The sequence below is a fragment of the Hemitrygon akajei genome, chromosome 7 (assembly GCF_048418815.1).
Source record: "Hemitrygon akajei chromosome 7, sHemAka1.3, whole genome shotgun sequence".
NCBI lineage: Eukaryota > Metazoa > Chordata > Chondrichthyes > Myliobatiformes > Dasyatidae > Hemitrygon > Hemitrygon akajei.
In genome coordinates this window covers 170,214,475-170,242,076 of record NC_133130.1, presented here as the reverse complement: position 1 = coordinate 170,242,076, position 27,602 = coordinate 170,214,475, and the positions used below count along the sequence as shown (strand labels likewise).

General features: G+C 44.1%; 1 protein-coding gene across 1 annotated transcript in view; it reads right to left on the bottom strand.

Annotated features, from left to right (window-relative positions):
• Positions 1–3,743: 3,743 nt before the first annotated feature.
• adgrd2 (adhesion G protein-coupled receptor D2) overlaps positions 3,744–27,602 on the bottom strand; it is a 151,835-nt gene continuing 127,976 nt past the window's right edge. The window contains exons 25-26 of the mRNA XM_073052585.1: positions 11,116–11,146; positions 3,744–6,331 (exon numbers count right to left, since the gene is read on the bottom strand). Coding sequence (XP_072908686.1) covers positions 6,324–6,331; positions 11,116–11,146 — 39 coding nt within the window. The 3' untranslated portion in view covers positions 3,744–6,323. The remainder of the gene's footprint in view (positions 6,332–11,115; positions 11,147–27,602) is intronic.

Below are 27,602 nucleotides of genomic sequence, written 5' to 3'. Positions count from 1 at the left end.
TGCTGTTTACTCTATTCTGAATCATAGAGTTTAGAACAGTACAGGCCCTTCGGCACATAATGTTGTGCTGACCCTTTAACTTAGTCCAAGATCAATCCAACATTTCCTTCCCTCATGGCCCTCCATTTTTCTTTCATCCATGTGCCTATTCAGGGGCCTTAAATGCCCCTAATCTATCTGCCTCTATCACCATCCCAGCACTGTGTTCCACACACCCAGCACTCTCTGTAAAAAAACTACCTTTGACAACCCTCCATACTTCCCTCCCAGCACTTTAAAGTTACACCCCCTCGTACTAGCCATTTTTGCCATGGGAAATGGATTGTTTCACTTGATCTGTGCCTCTTATTATCTTTCACAGCTCTATCAAGTCACCTCTCGTCCTCCTGCTCCTCAAAGAGAAAAGCCCTGCCTCACTCAACCATCAGAATTCTAAAAAAGATTATTTTAAAAGGGCATTTCACCATGACTTGATATTTATATTCCACAGATATTTATCATGGATGCAAAACACAGATTTTTGAAGCATAAGTATATATTCTGAAATCAAAAAAAATTTCAGGGAAGAACTATATTTCTTATGCCATCTTTTACAACTCGGGAGGTTTCAGCTGACAAGGTCTATTTTTAGGGGCACTGTCTCTTTTCTAATATTGGGAGGATAACAGCCAATTAGCACATAGCAACCCCCACACACAACGTGTAATGATACAACTATCACCTTTCTTGTGTTGTTGAGCAAGTTTGGACCTAAAATACCAAGAGCAAACTCCCCTTACAATTCCTAGATACAATGGTGCGTGATCTCCAATGCTCAGGGAAGGTTTAGCAACAGAGATGCACAGATGTTTGGAGAATAAATACTCAGTAACATTAAATAAATGAAATAAAATCTAACTGATTTCTGAAATCTTTGAATAACTGTATTAAGTGGTCACAACATTTTTTGCCAACAATTTGAAAAAAATGCTCTGGAAACTTTTGATGCGTGTTCCTGCCCAGCAATATTTCTTTATATTACATTTGAGAATCAGTAGAACAAAACTGTACTTCACAAAAGCTATCAGTGTAACTATGCTAAAAATGTGCTTTGAGCAACATGTCTTATGCATTGAAACATTTTATTTTTAAACTGAACAGTCCAAAAGATACTATATCAATGTGCTCATGTTAGAAGACCGGTGATTTTGGTGATTTCTAGAGTTTATTGCAATATCCCACATTTATTTTTGGAAAATGGTGCCTTCTTAAAGGAGTATTTTGCATTGACAAGAAATTTAACCGTCTGCTTTTTAGAATGTTTGTATTTTAATCTCTGCCTGAAATGACTGTTTTTTGTGATTTTTTTTGAATATTTTGTGTGTGCTTGCAATAATGTATAAATTATGTTAATAAAGAAACTAAATCTTTACAATGTTGAGATGCTTTACTAGCATTTTACACTATATTTACATTCTACACTATATTTATCCATGCAATTTTACGTAACAGACATCATTGTTCAAAACAATGGCACCCACTTCACACAAACAAAGATCTTATATTGACAAGGACAAGTATTAATAAGGCCGTGACACATAAAAGAACTGAGAACGCATTTTCCTGTCTCCAATCTGATTGCAACAAATTTGGGAATGCCTGGAAACTTGTACCAATGTAGGGAAACATCATTTCAGAGAATTAGTCTTGGCAAGCTATGAAGTAATTTGCAAAAATGACAGCGAACTGTCAGGTCAGCTGAAAAGGTCATTGGCTGCAGTTTACCATCACTGCAGGACTTGTATGTATCCACAGGACAAAGAGATGAGCAGGAAAAATCATTGTGGACACTGCCCACCCAGCAAACTGTCTATTCCAAAAGCTCCCTTCTGGAACGTACTACCATTCGTTCGTTATGCGCAGTGTTGTATGACGTGGGCGATCGGGGTCTTTCCATGACCATGATTGTTCTGGTAAATTTTTCTACAGAAGTAGCTTGCCATTTCCTTCTTCTGGGCAGATTCTTTACCAGACAGGTGACCCCAGCCATTATCAATGCTACTCGGAGATTGCCTGCCTGGTGTCAGTGGTCACATAACCAGGACCTGTGATCTGCATCAGCTGCTCGTACGACCATCCACCGCCTGCTCTCATGGCTTCATGTGACCCTGATCAGGTGATATATATTGCCCAAAGGTGACATGTAGGCTAGCGGAGGGAAGAAGCACCTCACTCGTCCTTTGGTAGAGATGTATTCCACCCCGCTACCCAGGAAAGTATTATAGGGTTATTAAAACAAAAGCTTCATGTCATCTTAAAAGTTTCTTCCCCCAGGCAGTTAATCTGATCAGCCATTCCAGTTATCCCCCACCCCCTCCTATCTATCACCTCCTTCACTGCACTGCATGTAAGCACTTTAAACCACTCTTTATAATGCTGTTTACATGATAAATACTTATGGTCTTTATGTGTTTATGCTCATTTTATTCCAGATCCTGATCTATCAAGGACCATGGAGTGGTTGCACACATCAGCCTCCCCACGTTAAAACAAAGTCACACACAGGTGTTCTCCATTAAGGGAATAATCTCTTAGGAGAATATCATACTCGACTTGAGTACTAAAGTACTACTTTAACCTCTAACTTCATTTTTTATATAGTTGCTGAATGTTGTTTTTTGTTGCATGTTGCACTGACACAGCGCAGCAAATTCCTAAAACATGTAAATGTGAATGGTGACTAAAGAGGATCCTTGATCTTTGATCAGTAAAGCAAAATTATTCCAAACACCTCGGGAGCTGCTCACCCTAATCCCCACTCTAGCCTCTTACCTGTTCTGTACCTGCCCCTGGTGCCCCATGGCCCACTCTTTCTGCTATAGTTTATGGTAGGTGTCGGGGCTGGAGGTGAGGGACGGGCTGGTGTTCAGCTTGCTACTCCGTGAGGTTCACTCGTCTCTGTGCTGAACTGAGGCTGTGGCCTGGCAACTAACGGGCTCCTGGAGCGGCTTCACGGCAGTGGACTCACTTCTGTGAACTTCAGTACCGAATGTTATTTGCTTACTTTTATTGTTTGCATGATTTCTTTTTTTTCCTGCACTTTGGGTGTTTGACGGTCTTCTTTAATCGGTTCTGTTGGGTTTCTTTGTTTTGTGGCTGCCTGTCAGGGGACAAATCTCAAATTGTATACAGAATGCATTCTTTGATAATAAATGTTCTTTGAACTTTGTATTCTCCTATCAGATTCTCTCATTTTTAGCCCTTTATCTTTCCTATCCATCTGGCTTCACCTATCCCCTTCTAGCTATCCTCCTTCCCTCCCCTCAGCTTTTTATCGTAGCGTCTTCTCCCTTCTAGTTCAGTCCTGATGAGGGGTTGTGACCCAACAAAACGTTGACTGTTTATTCATTTCCAGAAATGCTGCCTGACCTGCTGAGTTTCTCCAGCATTTTGTGTGCGCTACTCTGGATTTCCTGCATCTGCAGAATTTCTTGTATTTCCCAATTTAGGTCTGGCGATTTGTAGGTTCCAGTAATCAAATGAGTGAAAGATTTCTGCCTCCATGGCTGTTTCACTGATTCCAGACCTCTACTCAGTGTGAAAAACATTTTCTTATCTTCTTAATAATCTCTATTAATTACCTTAAATCTACATTCCCTACTGAATGTCTTCCCATTATTTTCAGCTCTCCCACTACACTCTCCAAACAAGGCCAGCCTAGCCAATCTCACACTGCACAAAAAACACTGGAGGAACACAGTGGGTCAGGCAACAACTTTTTAAAAGTTTATTTATTTATTGAGATACAATGCAGAATAGGCCCAGCCATCCCCAATTTCACACTGGCCTAATTACAGGTCAATTTACAATGCCAATTAACCATTTATGGACTGTGGGTGCAAACCAGAGCGCCTGGAGGAAATGCATGTGGTCACAGGGAGAACATACAGACTTCTTACAGACAGCGGTGGGAAATGAACCCAGGTTGCTGTTGCTGTAAAGCATTGTGCAAACTACTATGCCATTATGCCGTCCAATTGTGGAGAGCACAATTCTGGTTAAGCCACACTTGGAGTACTGTGTCCAGTTCTGGTCGCCTCACTATAGGAAGGATGTGGAAGCATTGGAAAGGGTACAGAGGAGATTTACCAGGATGCTGCCTGGTTTAGAGAGTATGCATTATGATCAAGAGATTAAGGGAGCTAGGGCTTTATTCTCTGGAGAGAAGAGAAGGAGGATGAGAGGAGACATGATAGAGGTATACAAGATATTAAGAGGAATAGATAGAGTGGCCAGCCAGTGCCTCTTCCCCAGGGCACCACTGCTCAATACAAGAGGACATGGCTTTAACGTAAGGGGTGGGAAGTTCAAGGGGGATATTAGAGGAAGGATTTTTACTCAGAGAGTAGTTGGTGCGTGGAATGCACTGCCTGAGTCAGTGGTGGAGGCAGATACACTAGTGAAGTTTAAGAGACTACTAGACAGGTAAATGGAAGAATTTAAGGTGGGAGGGTTATATGGGAGGCAGGGTTTAAGGGTCGGCACAACATTGTGGACCGAAGGGCCTGTACTGTGCTGTATTGTTCTATGTTCTATGAAATGGACAGTTGACATTTCGGGCTGAGACCCTTCATCTTGGGTGGTGTGGGAGCGTAGCAGTTAGCGTAATGCTATTACAGCGCCAGCGACCTGGGTTCAAATCCTGCCGTTGTCTGTGGCCGCGTGGGTTTTCTCTGGGTGCTCTGGTTTCCTCCCACATCCCAAAGACGTACGGGTTAGTAGGTTAATTGGTCACATGGGTGTAACGGGGTGGTGCGGGCTCGTTGGGCCGGAAGGGCTTATTACCGTGCTGTATCTTTAAAAAGAAAACCTGGACAGGGCAGAAAGAGGGGAAATGACCTGAATAACAGGTGGACAAAGGCTGTCTTCCTGAGAAGCTGAATTCCTCCAGCATTTTGTGTGTTGCCCCAGACTTCTGGCATCTGCAGAATCTCTGCTTGACTAGCCAATCTCTCACCATTATTCTCCAACGTTGATGTTCCCCTGCACCTCTTCCAGTGCAGTCACATCCCGAAATGTACCCGGTAGTGTGACTGGAGTTTTATACACCAAGCAAGCCTTCCCTATCATTCCAATAAATCAATATGTAGTGACCAGTGTGGGTGTGAAATCTGTACTTTGCACCAGATCCATTATGCTTTGAAAGCTGGATCTCACATCAGTTGTGTGTTTGAATTCTTCCCAGTAACTCCTTCCCCACCTGGAGGGAGGTATCATAGATACTCCTCTCCCGAGGCATGGTTTACTTTATTAGACCAGGGCTTCCCATCCTGGGGTGCTTGGACCCCTTGGTCAATGGCAAAGTTCATTGTATACAAAAGATTGTGAGAACCCCTGCACTAGATTAACGAATAAACACAAGAGATCCTGCAGGTGCTGGAAATTCAGGGTAACGAACATAAAATGCTAGAGAGACTCAGCAGGTCAATCAGCATCTATGGAGAGGAATAAACATTCGACTTTTCAGGCCGAGACCCTTCATCAGGACTGGAAAGGAAGAGGGAAGAAGCCAGGATAAGATGGTGGGTGGAGGGGAAGGAGTCCAAGCTGGCAGGTGACTGGTGACACCAGGTGAGGGGAAGGTGGCTGGGGGTGGGGGATGAAGTAAGGAGCTGGGGCTGTGATAGGCAGAAATGGTAAAGGACTGAAGAAGAAGGAATCTGTTAGGAGTAGAGAGTGGGCAGTGGGAGAAAGGAAAGGGAAGTGGGTGGGGGGTTACCAGAGGGAGGTGACAGGCAGATGAAGAGAAGAGAAAAGAGGGGAGCCAGAGTAGGTAACAGAAGAAGAGGGAAGGGGGAGGGGGAAATTATTTAATTATATGGCTCAACTTTTAATTCATTGAGAAACAAGATACCTATTGGGTTTGAAATGAAAAATACAGAAGATGCTGATAATACTCAGCCAGTCAGGCGACATCTGTGGAGGGTTAATATTTCAGATTAAAGGCTGGAACTGACCTGAAATGCTCACCCTGTTTCATTCAGATACTGTCTGACCTGCTGAGTGTTTCCAGCCTTTTCTGATTTTATTTTGGATTTCCATCATCTGCAGCTTTTGATATTCATTTATTTAAGAAGTCAGTGATTGGCGTCCTCCCGAGCTCCATCACCAACAGAGGAGGCTGAGGCTTACAGTCCATTCCAGGAATATCAGGAGGCCATGCACAGTCCTTGCTTTGTAAATCCAGCTCCAACAAATGGTCCTTTGGTCATTTTACACGTCTGGACTTCAGAGCCTCTCACTGAGTCTGTGATTCCATCGGCTGGAATGGCTGCCTTGATGCTTCACAATCCTGCAAATTAATACAAGGATCTGGGCACTGTGTGCATGTAATAAGAATGTAAACAACAAGACTAGGCCATTCTGCCGGTTCAAACTAGTGACTGTTTATCACGATACAATAGTCGCTGCAAACCCAGAGCAACACTGGCAGCGTCAATGGAAAGAAATAAGCAGTCGACGTTTCAGGCCGAGACCTTCAAGGACTCTGCAACCCACGTTCTCATAGAGTCATAAAGACATAGAGAAGTACAACACAAAAACAAGCCCTTCAGTTCACCTAGTCCATGCCAAAACCATTTAAACTGTCTACTCCCATTGACCTGCACTGAAACATGCCCCACTTGTGCTGACAGTTCATTCCACACACTCACGACCCTCTGAGTGAAGAAGTTTCCATTCACGTTCCGCTTGAACTTCTCACCTTTTACTCTTAACCCATGACCTCGGGTTATAGTCCCATCCAACCTCAGTGGAAAAAGCCTGCTTGCATTAACCCTATCTATACCCCTCGTAATTTTGTATACCTCTATCAAATCTCCTATCAATATTCTGGTGTTCTAAAGAATACAATCTTTCCTTATAACTCAGGTCCTCCAGACCTGGCAACATCCTTGTAAATTTGCTCTGTACTCTTTCAACCTTGTTTACATCTTTCTGAGGGGACACTCTGGGGATTTATGGTGATCAAAACTGCACACAAAACTCCAAATTTGGCCTCACCAACATCTTTTACAACTTCAACATAACATCTCATCTCCTGTACTCAGTACACTGATCTATGAAGGCCAATGTGCCAAAAGCTTTCTTTATGACCCTATCTACCTATGACACCACTATCAATGAATTATATACATGTATCCCCAGATCTCTTTGTTCTACCACACCCCTCAGTGCCCTACCGTTCACAGTATAACACCTACCCTGGTTGGTCCTACCAAAGTGCAATACCTTGCACTTGTCTGCATTAAATTCCATCTGCCATTTTTCAGCCCATTTTTCCAGCTGATGCAAATCCCTCTGCAAGCCGTGATAGTCTTCCACACTGTCCACTACACACCCAATCTTGGTGTCATCTGCAAACTTGCTGATCCACTTGACTACATTATCATCCAGATCATTGGTATAGATGACCCAGCAACAATCCCTGCAGCACAACAGACCTCCAGTCAGAGAAACAACCCTCTATGACCACTCTCTGGCTTTTCCCACAAAGACAATGTCTAATACAATTTACCACCTCATCCTGAATGCTGAGCAACTGAACCTTCTTGACCAGCCTCCCATGCTGGACCTTGTCAAATGCCTTTCTAAAGTCCCCGTAGACGACATCCACTGCCTTGCTTTTATCCACTTTCCTGGTAAATTCCCTGAAAAACTCTATACGATTGGTTAGATACGACCTACCACGTATGAAGCCACACTGACTATCCTTAATCAGTCTATCTGGTCCCTTAGAATCCCTTCTAATAACTTTCCCACACGTGATGTCAGACTCACTGGCCTATAATTTCCTGGTTTATGTTTAGTGCCTTTTCTAAACAGCAGAACAACATTGGCCATCCTCCAATCCTCTGGTACCTCCCCTATCGCTAAGGATGACTCAAATATCTCTGCGAGGGCCCTAGCAGTTTCTGCACTTGCCTCCTGTAAGGTTCAAGAGAACACCTTGTCATACCCTGGGTATTTATCCATCCTGATTTGCCTCAGGGTAGCAAATCTGTACAGGGTCCATGAAGTTGATGCTGCTTTGCCTCACTTCTATAGACTGTGTAGATAGATAGATAGATAGATAGATAGATAGATACTTTATTCATCCCCATGGGGAAATTCAACTTTTTTTCCAATGTCCCATACACTTGTTGTAGCAAAACTAATTACATATAATACTTAACTCAGTAAAAAATATGATATGCATCTAAATCACTATCTCACCATCTACTGAGTAAATAAGGATGCAAAGGATGTATTTAAGATCTCCCCCATCTGTTTTGGCTCCACACATGGATTACTATTCTGGTCTTCCCGAGGACCAATTTTGACCCTTGCAATCTCTTTGCTCTTAACATGCCTGTAGAATCCCTTAGGATTGTCTTCTTTCAGCCTTTCTGATTCCTTTCTTATGTATTCTCTTGCATTTCTTGTACTCCATGAGCACCTCATTTGTTCCTACTTGACTGTACCTGTAACGTACCTCCTTTTCTCTCTGAACCAGGGCCTCAATATCTCTTTAAAAGCATGGTACCCTACACTTGTTATCCTTACCTTTTATTCTGACAGGCACATACAAGCTTTGTCCTCTCAAAATTTCATTTTTGAAGGCCTCCAACTTTCCAAGTACATCTTTACCAGAAAACAGTTTATCCCAATCCACACTTGCCAGATCATTTTTGATACTATCAAAATTGGCCTTTCTCCAATTTAGAATTTCAACCTGCGGACCAGACCTGTCTTTTTCCATATTTACTCTGAAAGTAATGGCATTGTGGTCACTGGATGCAAAGTGTTCCCCTACACAAACTTCTGTCATCTATCCTGTCTCAGTCCTTAATAGCTGATTCAGTGTTGCATGTTGGGACTTCTACGCACTGATGGAGGAAACTTTCCTGAACACATTTGACAAACTCTATCCCATCTAGACCTTTTACAGTATTGGATTCCCTGTCAATATACGGTAAGTTAAAATCACCTACTAACACATCCTTATGTTTCTTGCAACAGTCTATGATATCTTTACAAATTTGTTCCTCTAAATTCCTTGGGCTGTTGGGTGGTCTGTAATATAGCCCCATTAATGTGGTTATACCTTTCCTATTTATCAGTTCCATCCATAACAATTCTCTAGCTGAATTCTCCAGTCTGAACTGATGGAGTACCGTTTTCCCTGACTAGTAATGCTACCCCTCCTCCTTTAATCCCTCCCGCCCTGTCACATCTAAAAGAACAGAAACCCGGAATATTGAGCTGCCAGTCCTACCCCTCCTACAGCCAAGTCTCACTAATGGCTACAATGTCATAATTCCAGCTGTTGATTCATACCCTGAGCTCATTTGCCTTTCCTATGACCCTTCTTGCATTGAAATATTCGCAGCTCAGGACACGAGTCACACCATGCTCAACCTTTTGATTCCTGACTTTGTCTGAGGTCTTACCAACATCTGCCTCCACAACCTCTCCACTAACTGTTCTGACACTCTGGTTCCCATCCCCTGCAACTCTAGTTTAAACCCCACCATGTAACAGTAACAAACCTTCCCACTCGGATAATACTAGCTCTCCAGTTCAGGTGCAGACCGTCCCTTCTGTACAGGTCCCACCTTGCCTGGAAGAGAACCCAATAAACCAAAAATCCTTAGCCCTTCCTCCTACACCAACTCCTTAGTCATTTAACCGTGTTAAATTTCCTGTTTCTGGCCTCACTAGCACGTGACATGGGTAGCAATCCTGAGATCACAACCCTGGAGGTCCTGTCATTCAACTTTGCACCTGAATCCATGAACTCCCTATGCAGAACCTCGTCACTCATCTTACCTGTGTCATCGGTACATACATGGACAATGACCTCTGGCTGTTCGCCCTCCCACTTGCACGGACTCGATCCAAGATATCCCGGACCCTGGCTCCCGGGAGGCAATATACAGGAATCTTGATCTCGCCCACAGAACCTCCTGTCCATCCCCCTGACTAACAAGTCCCCTATCACCACGGCGTGCCTCTCCTCTCCCTTCCCTTCTGAGTCACAGAGCCAGACTCAGTGCCAGAGACCCAACCACTGTGACTTTTCTCTGTTATGTCAACCCGCCCTCCCCAACAGTATCCAAAATGATATACCTGTTGTTGAGGGAGATGGCCACAGGGTACTCTGCACAGGCTCCTTAACCCCTTTCCCCTTCCTGACTGTCACCCGGTTTCCTGCATCCTGCACCTTGGATATAACTACCTCTCTGTATGTCCTAGCTATCACCCTTTCAGCCTCCCCAGTGATCTGGAGTTCAACCAGTTCCGACTCCAGCTCCTTAATGCAGATTGTTCGAAGCTGCAGCTTGGGGCACTCCTCGCAGTTGTAGTCATCAGGGATACCGGAGGACTCCTTGCCTCCTGCATCCCACAAGAGGAGCATTTAACTATCCTCCCTGGCACCTCTACCGTCCTAGCTGAGTGATGTAAAGAAGGGAAGAAAAAAACCTCTACCTACAGCTTTTCTTTTTTTTTGCATTCTCTCACTGAAGCCTTGAGGAGTTAAGGCCTCAAGATCACCACTCTAACCCTGTCCACTCAGGTGATGACCAGAGTGTTTGTTCCTGCCTGCCTTTAACTTGCCCTTGCTAATCAATTCCAAATGTGGATTGGCCATTGGTCAGAGCTCCATTACGCTTCTGCAATCTACCGCTGCCTTTTTCTATTTGGACAGTGGACGTGAATGAAATTCCCTCCACTCAAACTTCTGATGTCTGGGCTGGTCACTGGTCAGAGCACATTCTATCTGAATACATACATCCCTGACACTCTGAACTACCATCACTGTCACTGTACCTGAGCATGTACCAGACACTCTGAACATGTACCAGACACTCCGAACATGTACCAGACACTCCGAACACATACCAGACACTCCGAACATGTGACACTCTGAACACGTACCAGACACTCTGAGCATGTACCTGACACTCCGAACACGTACCAGACACTCCGAACACGTACCTGACACTCCGAACATGTACCAGACACTCTGAACATGCGACACTCTGAGCATGTACCTGACACTCTGAACACGTACCTGACACTCTGAACACGTACCTGATACTCTGAATGCTATCAGCTCGATCTCCTAAAAGAGAAGAGTTGGTAGAGTGAAAAGCAACCTAAATAACCCAATAGGTAACATAGTTCTTCCCACCTTACACATGATATCATTCAAACTGCAACTGATTTTGTAAGGTAAACAAAATTCATATAAAGCAAAAACACATAACTCCATACTGGGTGTCTCAGGTTAAGAACTGGTTCTGTTTTCACAGTCATCCGTTGGTTAATTTTGTTCATAAGTTGGAAAATACACAAGATCATGTGATACAGTGACCATACCAACACAGTATTGTAATGAATGGTTTTGATGAGAGCCAGTTACCATGAACAGTTATTTAATTTCTCTCCCTGCCTAGTTACAATGGTACAGAATCGGAGCGTCCCGTACTCAATGATTGGCTCCGATGGGCTTGGGATGCTTGCTACATTGTGCAATAGAGTCCTTGTTTAAATTCAACAATATTTTTGGGAGTTTGGTGGCATGCATGAGTGTCAATAGTGCAGAGAACTTATATTTCACACTACAGGCGCTGCCTGACCTGCTGACATTGCTAACACTTTCACTTAGATTTCTTGCCATAAACCCTATTACTGGGAGTTATTTACCTCTGTTGATCATGGAATCAGAGAGGACACTTCCCTGTGAGCTGGTGAGTGGGAGACAAGGATGTTTATGCCTGTCTTTAAAAATCTTTATCTATCTCCATCCTTCACTTGAAGTATCAGTGGATGTTACATTATTTAATAGAGTGTCATTGCGCAATTTCAATAAAAGCAATTGCTTGTCTGTTTCCAAAGTAACTCTCTTAAGTGGTCTCCTGTGATGAAATAGGTTACGTGATCTTCAGAAATAATTACTGAATGGGAAGTTACATTGAATCAGGTTTTCAAGACAGGTTCTTATTTGAATTTAATATATGTTTAGGAGTTTGTGCTATGCATGGGTGCCCATAATTGGGGGGGTCTGTAATCCAGGGAGGACTTACATTTCACACTACTGATGTTGCCTGAGCTGCTGACCATCACTAACACATTTTGTTAGATTTCTTGCCATAAACCTTATCACTGAGTGTTATTTGTCTCTGTTGATAATGGAAATGGAGAGGGTATTTCACCATGAGCTGGTGAGAGGGAGACAAGGTTGGATACGCTTGTCTTTAAAAGTTTTTATCGACTCCCATCGTCTGTGAGGAAGATCTTAAATTCCTCTATCTATTTCTTTCCACAACAAAGATCCATCCAGTTTCCCTTTCCCAACACTCCTATCCAGTTAGCTGAAATTGTACTTAACCTGAACAACATCTCCTTTGACTCCTCTCATGCTCTGCAAATCAGAAGTGCAGCCACAAGGACCCCAGCCATGCCCGCCTTTCAAGTGTGATCCGCTGAGGTCTTCCAGCATATCGCTCCTTGCTCTAGATTCCAGGCCCCGCAGTCACTTGCGCCTCTCTTCATGCCTACCTTCCTATAGTAATTGTAAACTCATGGCTGTTTTCCAGTGGGAGGCTAGAACCATAGATTTCCCTCGTGACCCTAAAGGTGGTGAGATGTCAGCCTCAGCTGGCTTAGGAGATGCGAAGAAGATTCACAGGTAAGACTTTGTCACAATGGGCGCTGTCAATATTGGAACCCAAGTGCAGAGGAGAGACAGACTTTTGACGTTCAAAGTTCAAAGTCAATTTATTATTAAAGTACCGATATGTCACCATATACAATGCAGAGGTTCACTTTCTTGTGGGCATACTCAATAAATCTTTAGAATAATAACCATAATAGAATCAATGAAAGACTGCCTAGCTTGGGCGATCAACAAGAGTGCAAAGTGTGCAAATACAAAAAGAAAGAAATAAAAATAATAATAATAAATAAACAAGTAATATATAGTGAGAACATGAGATGAAGAATCCTTGAAAGTGAATCCACTGGTTGTGGGAACATTTCTAAGATGGGGCAAGTGAAGTTATCTCCTTTGGTTCAGAAGCTGATGGTTGAGGAGTCATAACTATTCATGAAGCTGGTGGTGTGAGTCCTGATGCTCCTGTACCTTCTTCCTTCTTTCATGTCCTTGGTGGTGGACCTTAGAGACTGAAATCATAGGATCTTCTGGGGATGTGAGAGTTTGTGACAGTTCCTCCATGTTTTAATGGTCAAAGTGAGCATCGAGGTGCTGAGGTAGAAACAGTGATGAGAGTTTATTTATGATTCCAAAAGAACATCGGTGACTCAGCTGAGCGACACCATGAAAAGTACCACTGCCAAAGCTAGGACCCAATGATTAGTGCTAATTGGGCAAGCATTTAAATAATAGCTTATCAAAATAAACTTAACAAGCTTAAACAGAAAGCACCAGGAGATCGCATTACAAAGAGTGAGTCACTCGAGAAAAACACAAGGACTTTAAACGATTAACTACTCTCGTTAAAGCGCAATAATCCATTTCAGATGCTTTAAAAACCTTGGACCTAGCACAGGCCCAAGGAACTCATTACAGGTTTCTTCTCCAATAAACACTATGGAGACATGATACTCTTCTGTAAGGAGAACGGTGTGTGCAGGCAAACCCTCTGAGCAGATTAAACAAAATAACAGGAAAATTGCTGCTATAAAACAAGGTCATGCACATGATCTACACTTCAAAAATCCACTCCCTGGAGATCCTTATTTTGCAGGTTTTTACATAGGACTGGAGTATATAAGCAAGGATGTAATACTGAGGCTTTATAAGGCATTGGTTAGACTACATTTGGAGTGTTGTGAGCAGTTTTGGGCACAATACCTAAGAAGGTATTTGCTGCCATTGGGAAGGGTCTAGAGGAAGTTTATGAGAATGATCTCAAGAAGAAAAGGATTAATGTATGAGGAATATTTGATGGCTCTGGGTCTGTACTCTCTGGAGTTTAGATGAATAAGGGGGGGGGGGGATCTCATTGAAACCTATCAAATATTGAAAGGCCTAGATAGACTAAATGTTTCTAATAGTAGGGAGTCTAGGACCAGAGGGCACATGCTTTAGAACAGAGATGAGGAAGAATTTCTTTAGTTAGAGGATGGTGAATTTGTGGAATCCATTGCTACAGATGGCCGTGGAGACCAAGCCATTGGGTATACTTAAAGCAGAATGTTGATAGGTTCTTGATTAGTCAGAGGCATGAAAAGTTATGGGGAGAATGGGATTGAGAGGGAAAATAAATCAGCCATGATGGAATGGCAGAGCATACTCCAATGGCCAAGTGGCCTAATTCTGCTCCGGTGTCCTATGGGTATTGTTTTGCACTGATTTCACCAGACTGAAGACTCACAGGGAACAATAACTCCAACAGCCAACGTGAGCTGCCACACTCCGGAGAGGGACATTACTTGTTTGGTCAAACTCATAGTAAACGGGGAAGTTAGGAGCCACGGTGAGTTGTGTCTTGATTTTGACCATTAGGAGCCATGAACTTCATGAGTTATCTACCATTCGTAAACGTGGGCGGGAATTGTAGTCACTGTTCAGAAGAAGGTGAAGTAAAGGTAAATATAACTGCTCCGCGATCTGAAGACACAGGTCTCCTCGCACTGGGAACAGCTGTGTGGGGAGGTGTCCAATGGAGCCTTAGCTCCCATGGAGTGAGGAACTGTGACTGAGCTGGCAGAGATCTAGTGTACAGAAGAGAACATGCTGACTGGTTGCATCATACTTGGTTCTGCAGGGGTCAATGCACAGGGTCAAAAGAAGCTGCAGAGGGGTATAAACTCAGCCAGCTCCATCACTGGCACAATCCTCCCCATCATCAAGGACATCTTCAGAAGGTGATGCCTCAAAAAGGTGGCATCCATCATTAAGGACCCCTACCACTCAGCACATGCCCTTTCTCAGTGCTACCATCAGAGAGGAGGTGCAGGAGCCTGAAGACTCACACTCAATATTTTAGGAACAGTTTCTTCCCTTCTGCTATAAGATTTCTGTGCATTTACATAGAATCTTATAGTAATTTTTATGAGTTTGCTGGCACAAAACAACAACTTACGTGTCCCGTAAGATGGTCATGATAAACTCAATTGTTGCTTGAGGGGTGAAAGGCTTTCTTATATACTGCACTATTCCTCTTTTCCTTCTAGAGCCCATCTCGCCTCCTAGGGCAGAGGCTGCTGACAGCAGCTCGCCAGTGTCCGCTGCCCTGGGAGAGTCTTTCATGTTGTCCCCACATGTAGCCAACCTTTGAAGATGCTTCCTCTCCCAGGATATGAGGGCTTTGGAGCTTCTGTTGGCCTTTCTGTGGCTGTGGGTTTTTACGGGATGGGGTTGGTAGCCCCATGTCCAACCCTCCTCCTTTTTCAGCAGGGCTTGGGACTGTCTATGGCAGAGATGTACTATTCTTACAATGCGATTAATGTCCTCCTTCTGCACTGTACAATACATGATGGGCCAAAGTATCTCCTCTTGTATTGTACTATTCCTATGATGTGCCCAATGGCCTCCTTCTGTACTATATTTATGCTGGACCAAAGGGCCTTCTTCTGTATTGTACTATTCATTCAATGTACTTAATGGGCTCTTTCACTACGGTATTATGTCTACGATAGGCTGATTAGCCTCTTTCTCTACTGTGATAATGATAAGCCGAATTGGCTCCTTCTATACTGTACCATCCATATGATGGGTTGAATGGCCTGTACTGTACCACTCTGTGATGTCACACGAGATTCTCAAAACCCAGAAGTGGTTTGAACAACAGATCAGCTTCCAGTGGGCACCACATAACTCCTTGAGCTTCTGAGGCAGGATGTGGCTCGGATTTCCACGTGGATAACTAGGGGATGCAGTCTTGGAACCTGAGCTGTCATGGGGAGAGGCCAGTGAGGCACAATGTTGGAAGGTGCTTGTTTGTTCAAAGCCCGTCTCCGTCAGCAGAGGAGCTGAGAGGCGATCAGCGGCTCCCTCTGCTGCTGGATGATGTGAACCACAGGCAGGGGCTGAGCCACATCACTCGACCAGAAATGAATTCCCTGGCTCGTGTAAATCCTGTCACAATTGAAGAGCTGCAATTCCATCATGCCCCCTAGTCTGGGACTTCCTTGCGATTTTTCCACACGGAGGATAGTGGGTACATGGAACAAACTCAAGAAATTTAACAGGTTCTCAGACATGGAATGAGCTGTAGGACTGTCCAACAACAGCATTTAAAAGACTCCTGAACAGGTACACAGATAGATAGATAACAGGGCCAAACAGAAGCAGCTTGGAAAGACAGCATTGCTGGCATGGGCGAGCTGAGCAAAAGGGCCTGTTTCATGCACCAAGGAAGCACTTTGCTGCTAGAACCCAGAATTAAGGGCAGTGGATCGGGAGCAGCATCTCCAACACCATCACACTGAGCACGGCCCCCTGCCCCCCAGGGCTGTGTGCTCAGTCCACTGCTGTTCACTCTGCTGACCCACGACTGTGCTGCAACACACAGCTCGAACCATATCGTCAAGTTTGCCAAAGACATAACCGTGGTGGGTCTCAGCAAGAACGCCGATTCAGCTTACAGAGAGGAGGTGCAGCGGCTAATGGACTGGTGCAGAGCCAACAACCTGTCTCTGAATGTGAACAAAAGAGATGGTTGTTGACTTCAGGAGCATGGAGCAACCACTCCCCGCTGAACATCAACGGCTCCTCGGTAGAGATCGTTAAGAGCACCAAAGTTCTTGGTGTTCAACTGGGAGAGGATCTCACCTGGTCCCTCAACACCAGCTCTATATCAAAGAAAGCCCAGCAGCGTCTCTACTTTCTGCGAAGGCTGAGGAAAGTCCATCTCCCACCCCCCCCATCCTCATCACATTCCACAGGGGTTGTATTGAGAGCATCCTGAGCAGCTGGATCACTGCCTGGTTCGGAAATTGTACCATCTTGGATCGCAAGACCCTGCAGCAGATAGTGAGGTCATTTGAGAAGATCATCAGGGTCTCTCTTCCCGCCATCACGGACATTTACACTACATGCTGCATCCGCAAAGCAAACAGCATTATGAAGGACCCTACACACCCCTCATACAAACTCTTCTCCCTCCTGCCGTCTGGGAAAAGGCACCGAAGTATTCCAGCTCTCACGACCAGACTGTGTAACAGTTTCTTCCCCCAAGCTATCAGACTCCTCAATACCCAGAGCCTGGACTGACACCTTACTGCCCTATTGTCCTGTTCATTATTTATTATATTGCCAGCACTGTTTTGTACTCTTTATGTAGTTCTGGGTAGGTCTGTAGCCTAGTGTAGTAGTTTTTTTTTTGTTTTTTACATAGTTCAGTCTAGTTTTTGTACTGTGTCATGTAACACCATGGTCCTGAAAAATGTCTCATTTTTACTATGCACTGTATGTAGCAGTTATGGTCGAAATGACAATAAAAGTGACTTGACTTGACTTGAGCTGTGAGTGAAATACACAAACAATAGAGATTCTGTAGATACTGGAAATCTTGAGCAATACACACGAGATGCTGGAGGAACTCAGCATCTCAGGCAGCATCTATGGAGAGGAATAAACAGTTGATCTTTCAAGTGGATATATCATCATTAGGGCTGAGGAACTGATTTCTGCTCTCTCCTGAGACAGCTTAAAAAGGAGAACTTGTGAAATTATTTCATTTAACAATTCTGCTGACAAATAGGACACCCTCCATCGGTCAGGGTCAACCATGGATGTTGTGCTTAGCTGTCACAGGCAAGCCAGGGCAGTACGATATGGAGAGCAAGCTGTTGCCCATGGAGCAAGCTCCCCTGTCTATGCATCTGATGAACCCAAAGGAATGGCAGAGACCGATAGAATTTGGCACCAGCAGTGTCACAGGAGTTGCCAGTCAGTGTTGGAACTCAATGTAGAACTGCCTTAGGGGCTCCAGCTCTGGATTTTCCCTCGAGGTGTACTCCTGAAGCCTTCCCCAAGAGGGGTATAGCTGCAAAGGAGCAGAGGTTTGAGATCAGAGCTTTCCTTCACCTAGATGAGCTGTCAACCACGGCTCACAAGTCCTATTTGCCTGAAGCGACTGGCTTTAAGGCACCAGTAACCCACCTTTGCCCCTTCTCCTGTCAGTAGAAGTAGTTCCACCAGGCTTAGTAGCTAAGCCACATGTGAAGGCCAGGAGCCGGACTTGGTTGTCCGAGGCTATTTGAAATGCACACCATTAGGAGCATTTAGTAGTTAGTGGGAGCTTATCCCCACTACCTCCCCCAGCTATAACAAGCTTGAGGAATTACACTGTGACTCAGGGACAACAGGAACAAGCGATTGGAAGGTAATAGACAAACATGTTGACCCTGACTCCAGCTACTTCAAATTACAGTTACCAGATTTGAGGTCACCCTGGCATTTAATTTTCACTTATCTCTAGAGTGCTGAAACCCATCCTCGTCTGGCTGGCAGATCTGATATGAATGATATTTTGTTTCTTTACAGCAGTAACAAGCAGAGTTTAGTGCAGTGCCTGCTACAGCAGAATTAAAGCTCCAAGCAGGAGGTGCACCCATCCATTCTGAAGCTTCGGACAAGTCCAGGATTCATGTTTCCACAAAAAAAAAACTCAAGGCGACAGATTTGAGTCTTAGTCTCTCCTGGATATAATTTTGGATATTTCTCATTAGAGTCACAGAAAAGTGCAGCATAAAAACAAGACCTTCTGCCCATCTAGTCCATGCCGAACCATTTAAACTGCCTACTCCCACTGACCTGCACTGGGGCCATAGCCCTCCATTTCTCTACCATCCATGCAAACTTCTCTCAAGTGTTGAAACTAGCAGTTTGTTCCACACTCTCACTGCCCTCTGAGTCAAGAAGTTTCCCCTTAAACTTTTCACATTTCACCCTTAACCTATGACCTCCTGTTGTAGTCCCACCCAACCTCAGTGGAAAAAGCTTGCTTTTCCCTATCTATCTATATATACAGCACCCCTCTATCTATATACATCTCTATATATACTCTATCTATACCCCTCATAATTCTGTATAGCTAAGTTATACATTTCACGTGAATCCTCAAACATGAAATCTGTTTACAGATTGTAAAACCAATTCCAGGCTTTTAATTTTTCTTGAAATTCAGTTGGTTTTAAAAGAAAGTTTCATATGATACTGGTGAATAATTACTGCAGAGCTACATTATCTTTGTAGAGGTTTGTTTTGCGTGCCAATGGTTTATGGCCAGTAACGTGCAAAACACAGAAAAAGCAGCCAAAAATAAATGGGAAAAAATTCTATAAATGTTACAAGACTGAACCCAGCTCAGTAGGCTGAGCTGTGTCACACCCTGGTGTGGAGACTCCAGTGCACAGGATTGCAGGGGGCTGCCAAGGGTTGTAGACTCAGTCAGCTCCTTCACGGGCATAAACCTCAACAATGAGGACGTCTTCAAGGACTCCCACCATCTGGGCTGTACTCTCTTCTCACAGCTGCCACGGGGAAGAAGGTACAGGAGCCTTAGTTCCCAAACCACCAGGTTCAAGAACAACCCTTCAACCATCAGGTTCCTGAACCAGTGTGGATAACTTCACTCACCTCAATACTGGACTGATTCCACAACCTACAGACTCACTTCAAGTACTCTACTGCTTACGCTCTCAGCATTTTTATTTACTTATTTATTATTATTTCTTTTTATATTTGCACATTGTCTTCTTTTGCACTGTAGTTTTCCATTGATTCTACTGTATTTCTCTGTGAATTCTTGGAAGAAAGAGAATCTCAGATAGTATATGGTGACATATATGTACTCTGATAATAAATTTTACCTTGAACTTTGATCCTGTAGAGGTGGTGCTTCAAGAAGACGGCATCGATCATTAAGGACCCTCACCTTCAGGGATATGCCCTCTTCTCATTACTACCATTGAGGGGGAGGAGCCTAAAGACACACACTCAACATTTTAGAAGCAGCTTCTTCCCCTCTTCCATCAGACTTCCAAATAGTCTATGAAACCATGAACACTAGTTACTTGCAGACCAGAGCTTAAAACTTTGAGGCAACACACAGAGCTGCTGGAAGTGGCTCATGAACATAAACACCATCACAAGGCGGAAAGGCCGAATGGCCAGTTTCCACGCTCTTGTGATTATTTCATCTGACGATGGGACTAACGTTTGCCAAATTTTGTCTGATGGATTCATAACAGCTCACACCTTATTTGGTAACAAAGGAGGAATCTGATTGGAGAGGACTTTGGACCATGGGAGAAAAGGAAGGAGTGAGGAACCAGAGGGAGGTTATGGGCAGGTGAGGAGAAGAGATGGTATGAGAGGGAAACCAGAACAGGGAATAGAAAAAGAGAGAAAGTTTGTTTGTGTGCAGTTTTTCATTGATCCTATTGCATTTCTTCATTCTACTGTAAAGACCTGCAAGAAAATGAATCTCATACATGTACTTTGATAGTAAATTTACTTTGAACTTTGAGAAGGAAGGAAGATGAAGACAGGACCATTTCTGATGAGTGGAGGGAAAATGCATTACGTATCTTTTGGACGGGATAATACATACACTGAGTATAAGTTTGTGGTCTTCTGCTGCTGTAGCCCAGCCAGTTCAAGGTTCAACATGTTGTGCATTCAGAGATGCTCTTCTGCACACCACTGTTGTAATGTGTGGTTAGTTGAGTTAATGTCGCCCTCCTGTCAGCTTGAACCAGTCTGGCCGTTCTCCTTTGACCTCTCTCACTAACAAGGCATTTTCGCTCACAGAACTGCCACTCACCAGATTTTTTTTTGTTTTTCACACCATTCTCTGTAAATGTTAGAGACTATTGTCTCTAAAACCCCAGGAGATCAGCAGTTTCTGAGATACTCAAACCAACCCATCTGGCACCAACAATCACTCCATGGTCAAAGTCACTTAGATCAAATTTCTTCCAATTCTGATGTTGGGTCTGAACAATAACTGAACCTCTTGACCATGTCTGCATGCTTTTATGAGTTACTGTCACATGAATGGCTGATTAGATATTTGTATTAATGAACAGGTGTACGGGTGTACCTAATAAAGTGGCCACTTTGTATATACTTAAAGGAATTGAGCCAACATTAGAAGAAATGATTGGCTTTTTGTCCGTTCACACCAGGTTTTGCAGCTTGCTGTTGGTGTGTATATAGCTCGTCAGTTACAAGGGAAATTGCTAACGAAAGCAACATGATGTCGACGGAAATTATACTGGGTTTGGATTATCCTCAGCCTAGAACATGATAACTTTCTGTGACCAGATAAATCTTCACTTTGTTTATGGTGAGCTGAAACCAGATTGATATTGTTTTAGTTACATATACCGTAGATTCAAGATTCAAGATTGTTTAATGTCATTTCCTGTACTCAAGTGTAAAGGAGATTGAAATAATTGTTACTCCAGCACAAAAAAACACAGTAAGATAAAGAACACAATAAAAATACAAAACAGAATAAATACAAAAGCTTATAGATATAGATTGATTGTTTGAAATGACAGAGAAGGTTGGTAGCTCAGGCTGACTGTTTGTTCACTGAGCCTGGAATTAGATCACAAATGATTCATCACCAATCGAGGTGACATCGTCAGTGCACAGTTGAGTGGTATTAGATCTAAATAAAATCCAGATGTGGGCAGATAGATGGCAGATGAAATTTAATGTAAGTAAATATAAAGTATTACACATGGGAAGTAAAAATATTACATATAAATATACAATGGGGGGGGGGGGTCTTGAGTTAAAAAGTGCATTGTAGGAGAAGGATTTGGGCTTCCTGGTAGACTCACCAGTATCAACATCCAGACAATGCACAGAAGCGATAAGGAAGGCTAATAGAATGTTGGGCTATATAATGCGCTCAGTGAAGTTCAAGTCCAGTGACGTTCTCCTCAAGCTGTAATATGGGCTTGGGAGGCCTGTGTAACATCCTGGTCTCCATATTGTGTCAGGGATGTGAAGGCACTGTAGAGAGTCCAGAGAAGGGTGACTAGACTCATTCCAGGTCTGCAAATATGAGTTATGAAGCAAGATTGAGAGAATTACATTTTTTTTAGCCTAAGTAGACACAGAATGAGAGGAGACATGATAGAAGTGTTCAAAATCATCAAGGGTGTAAGGAAGGTGGATGCCAGCTGCTACTTCAAAATTAATCCATCAACAAAGACACAGGGCTGGAGACTGGTTAAGGGGAGATTTCAGACTAACATCAGAAAGCATTTCTTTACACAGTGAGTTGTGGACGCATGGAACACACTACCTAGTTGTGTAGTTGAGAGTAGTACCTTAGAGTCTTTCAAATCTGAACTCCATAGATATTTTCAACACACTATATGATTATGAAATTGGCCAGCTTTGTTGGGCTGAATGGCCTGTTCTTGTCAAAAACTTTTAATGTTCTAATATTCTAATGCTTTGCCAAGTGTTCGCGTTTACATTGGTCTGATTCGTGCAAAAGCAAGAAATCAAGAGACTTCACAGGAGGTTGGTTCTCAACGGAAGACTCTACTAACAAGTATATTGATCTGGACACAACTTACAAACCTAGATGTCTGTGGGATTGGGACTGAGGGGTGAGTGAGGACACCTGAGGAACCGATAACCAGGGATCCGGGCCAGTGGAGATCACTCAGCTATCTGGTTATCCGGGACCCAGCGGAAACTAGTGGCCAGCTCGACCGATCAGAACAACAAGTTGGACCAATATAAACCACGGCCATCTGCAGAAACACCACTCGACTGTGCTCTGATGGTGTCACCTCGACTGGTGATGAAATGCATTGAATCTACCCTCCAACCCTACAATATGGATTATATGTCCATAAAGTGACACTAGGCACAGAAGTGTCTGTACATAAGGTGACTGACAGGAAATGATAAAGTAGTGGTGCTTGGGGTGTGGAGGGGTGGGTTACTGGGTGGAGGTGTTAATCAGCCTTACAGCTTGGGAAAAGTAACTGTTTTTAAGTCTGGTGGTCCTGGTGTGGATACTGCATAGCCTCCTCCCTGATGGAAGTGGGGCAAACGGTCCATGAGCAGGGTGGGTGGTGCTTCTATGGGTAATACAGAGAATATAAAATTGGCAGGAAAGGATATTTATTCTGGAACTAGAAGCAGAGGCATCCTGGTGAAGGCACCTATATGAATCCTGTTGAGAGTTTGGTCAGAGGTGAGTTCAGTGCACAACCGTTGGCAAAGACATGTGGTGTCAAGGTAAGTGCAGTAAGAGAGTTCAGCTCATAGTTTTGAAATGTTAGCTTTGTACTTAGGGGAACGGTGCGATGAAGCCAAGTTAAGCCTGATACCAGCCAGGACATGTCCTCCTCTCATTATTATAGCATAGAAGCAGAATTAGACCATTGAGTCAGCTCTGCCATTTATTGTGGCTGATTTATTATCCCTTTCAACCCCATTTTTCCTGTAATCTTTGACACCCTTACTAATCAAGAATCTATTAACCTCTTCTATAGATATGCCAATGACTTGCCCTGTACTGTACGGCTGACACACCAGTCCTCAAGGGGTCAGCAGTAGAAAAAGTGTGTCAAGTTTTATGTTCTGGCACATCAACATCTCTGAAGTTCTTTCCCAGGCCCAACATATTGATGCAATTACTAAAAAGGCACAACAGTGGCTATACTTCATTAGGAGTTTGAGGAGATTTGGTATGTCACCAAAGACACTCACGAATTTCTACAGATGTACGGGGGAGAGCATTTTAGCTGGTTGTATTCCTGTTTGGTGTGGAGGTGACACTGCACAGGACTGGAAAAATCTGCAGAGGTTTGTAAACTCAGCTAGCTCCATCATGGGCAACACCCTCCCCAGCATCGAGGACGTCTTCGAAGGGAGATACCTCAAAAAGGTGGCATCCATCATTAAGGACCCCCATCACCCAGTACGTGTCCTCATCTCATTGCTACCAACAGGGGAAGGTACAGGAGCCTGAGGCATACAGCTAACAGTTTAGGAACAGCTTCTTCCCCTCTGCCATGAGATTTCTGAACGGACAAAAAACCCACTAACACTACCTCACAATTTTGGCTCTCTTTCTTCACCACTTATTTAATTTTATATTCTATCTCCTGCTTGTATTTGGACTTGCAGGGGTACGCGATGGTGTAGCGGTTGGCATGCCGTTATCACGGCTCAGGGTGTTCTGGGCTTCATAGTTCAATTCTGGCACCATCAAGAGTTTGTACGTTCTCCCTGTGAGTGTGGTGAACTAGATATACCTGTCTGACTGCTCCTGTGGCTCCTCCCACAGACCCTGCTGACTGCTCCTGTGGCTCCTCCCACAGACCCCTGTATAAAGGCGACTGTGGGCTGCTGCTCTCCCTCATTTTCCCCAGGATGTAGTGTTGTTTATTCTTCCAGTCAATAAAAGCCGATATCTCGCTTCCTAAGTCTCAGCGTGAGTTATTGATGGTGCATCAGTGAGTGTGTGGGTTTCCTCCGGGTGCTTCGGTTTCCTCCCACAGTCCAAAAGACACCATTTAGTAGGTTAATTGGTCACTGTAAATTCTCCTGTGATTAGGCTCGGGTTGCTGGGCAGTGCAGCCTGTTGGGCTGGAAAGGGTCTGTTCCGTGCAATAGCTTTAAATAATTTTTGAAAATTCTAGCACTTGCAATAAGGAGAAAAAGAATTTGTTGATCACCTTCAGCATCTACACAGCTGCACCCTCGTGTTTCCAGATTCTTGAGACAAATATTTTAATATTCTGTAGCTAAGCAATATTGCATTAAAAGGCTGGCAAGGGCAGGAAGATGCAAGGTTATTGACTGATCATACAGATAGTGACATGATTAAGAGGCACTAATCAAAATAAGCAGCATCTAAATATAGTGGTAAGGACGATGGATGTCAGTACCAGAATCAACAAAGGTAGTGGCTCTCATTATGAACACATGCTGGGGTTGAAATGTACCCCTCTGTGAAAATCACAATGTGATATTGGCCGTGCACTGGACTCCTTTCCTGAAATGCGGTTCCAATCACACCATTGGGGTTGTTTAACAGATAAAATAGCACTCAGACACAGGACTGAGGAGACGCACAGTACCTCTAAGCCTGTTTGCCTTCCAATGAGGTCACGGTTGATCCACGAGTAACTCCATAATACCTGCAGCTTTTCTGCAGACTCACAGCGTCATTCAGCACAGGACAGGCCCTTCGGCCCAACTGTCTCATGCTGGCCAGATTTCCAGCCTGGCTGACTGGGTATGTTCAGCTTAGACATAACAGGGGTGGCACGTTTGTGTAGCGGTTGGCGCAATCGCTGTACAGCACCAGCTGTAATATTGGGGGTTTGATCCCTGCCGCAGTCTGAAAGGAGGTTGTACGTTCTCCCTGTGACCACATGCATTTTCCCCTGGACACTTCAGTTTCCTCCTAGGCATACCGGCTAGGGTTAATACACTGCGGGCATCCTATGCTGGAAACTGGAAGCGTGCTGACACTACAGGCTACTCAGCACAGTCCTCACTGATTTGACACACTTCACTGCATGAACATGTGACAAATAAGTCTAATTTTAGCAAATAAACTCTTCTCGGGCTTCCAGCCAGGTACAGGTATTGATTATAGCTGACGTTTTGATGACAAGCTCTGCCATCTTCTGCAGGAATAAGATGGCAGAGTTTGTCATTGAAATGTCTGTTATAATCGATAACCTACTGGGCCTGAACACCTCCCTCTGCAACTGGATCCTAGACTTCCTGACTGGGAGACTTCAGTCAGTCCAGATTGGGAGCAGCATCTCCAACACCATCACACTGAGCACGGGGGCCCCCCAGAGCTGTGTGCTCAGTCCACTGCTGTTCACTCTGCTGACCCATGACTGTGCTGCAACACACAGCTCGAACCATATCATCAAGTTGGCCGATGACATGACAGTGGTTGGTCTCAACAGCAATAACGATGAGTCAGCTTACAGAGAGGAGGTGCAGAGCCAACAACCTGTATCTGAATGTGAACAAAAGAGATGGTTGTTGACTTCAGGAGGGCACAGAGTGACCACTCCCCGGTGAACATCGACGGCTCCTCAGTAGAGATTGTTAAGAGCACCAAATTTCTTGGTGTTCACCTGATGGAGAATCTCACCTGGTCCCTCAACACCAGCTCCATAGCAAAGAAAGCCCAGCAGTGTCTCTACTTTCTGTGAAGGCTGAGAAAAGTCCATTTCCCACCCCCCATCCTCATCACATTCTACAGGGGTTGTATTGAGAGCATCCTGAGCAGCTGCATCACTGCCTGGTTCGGAAATTGTACCATCTCGGATCGCAAGACCCTGCCGTGGATAGTGAGGTCAGCTGAGAAGATCATCGGGGTCTCTCTTCCCGCCATCATGGACATTTACACTACATGCTGCATTGGCAAAGCAAACAGCATTATGAAGGACCCCACGCACCCCTCATACAAACTCTTCTCCCTCCTGCCGTCTGGGAAAAGGCACCGAAGCGTTCGGGCTCTCACAACCAGACTGTGTAACAGTTTCTTACCCCAAGCCATCAGACTCCTCAATACCCAGAGCCTGGACTGACACCAACTTACTGTCCTCTACTATGCCTATTGTCCTGTTTATTATTTATTGTAATGCTTGCACTGTTTTGTGCACTTCATGCAGTCCTGGATAGGTCTGCAGTCTAGTGTAGTTTTTTTCTGTGTTTTTTTTTACGTAGTTCAGTGTAGTTTTTGTATTGTTTCCTGTAACACCATGGTCCTGAAAAATGTTGTTTCGTTTTTACTATGTACTGTACCAACAGTTACGGTCAAAATGACAATAAAAATGACTTGACTTGACTTGAACCTGTACCTGGCTGGAAGCCTGAGAAGAGTAAATATGCCAGGAAAGCACAAGAACAATGATTCCCAATGGGGGCAGTTACGTGTCCTAAAGGGGTATTAGGGAAAACAGAAATCGTCAGGGGGCATTCAAGATTCTTGGGGGGTGATAGTAAGTGGCACCCTAGCTTGAAGCTCAAGACCTGACCAACCATTAGTAGAGCAGGTACTTCCAAAGAAACAGGATGAGGCACTGGAACACTGGAAGAAGCACAGCTCTGCAGGTGGTGAGTACTCGTCATCACAAGTCTGAAACTCGGCAACCTCACCCAACCTTACCATCCAAACACATTACTGGGGATGGATAAATTAACAACCAGGGTGCCCAACAGCTCCCCTTGACTCGCAGCATGGAACAAGTTCATGCAATTTAACAGTTGCTAAGTCAATTACGCCCTGTCAACTTTCTCCCAGATCTACGGAAAACAGGTCGCACAATGATACAGCACTGGCCGGAACCAAACAGTGAAATAGAGCCGATCAGTGAACCTGCCGACCATGAGGATTCCTCTTGAGGTGTTCAAAGCGATCTCGGCTTCATGTGTGCGGTAAGGACCACCTTTGGGGATTATGAGATCTTACGTGATTGGTCAGTTGTGCTGACTGGAATAGTAAAAATGTAGCTTGCAGAACACCAGCTCTATCCTGACTAACATTCCGATTCCAATCTGAATCTTTATCAATGTATTTGTC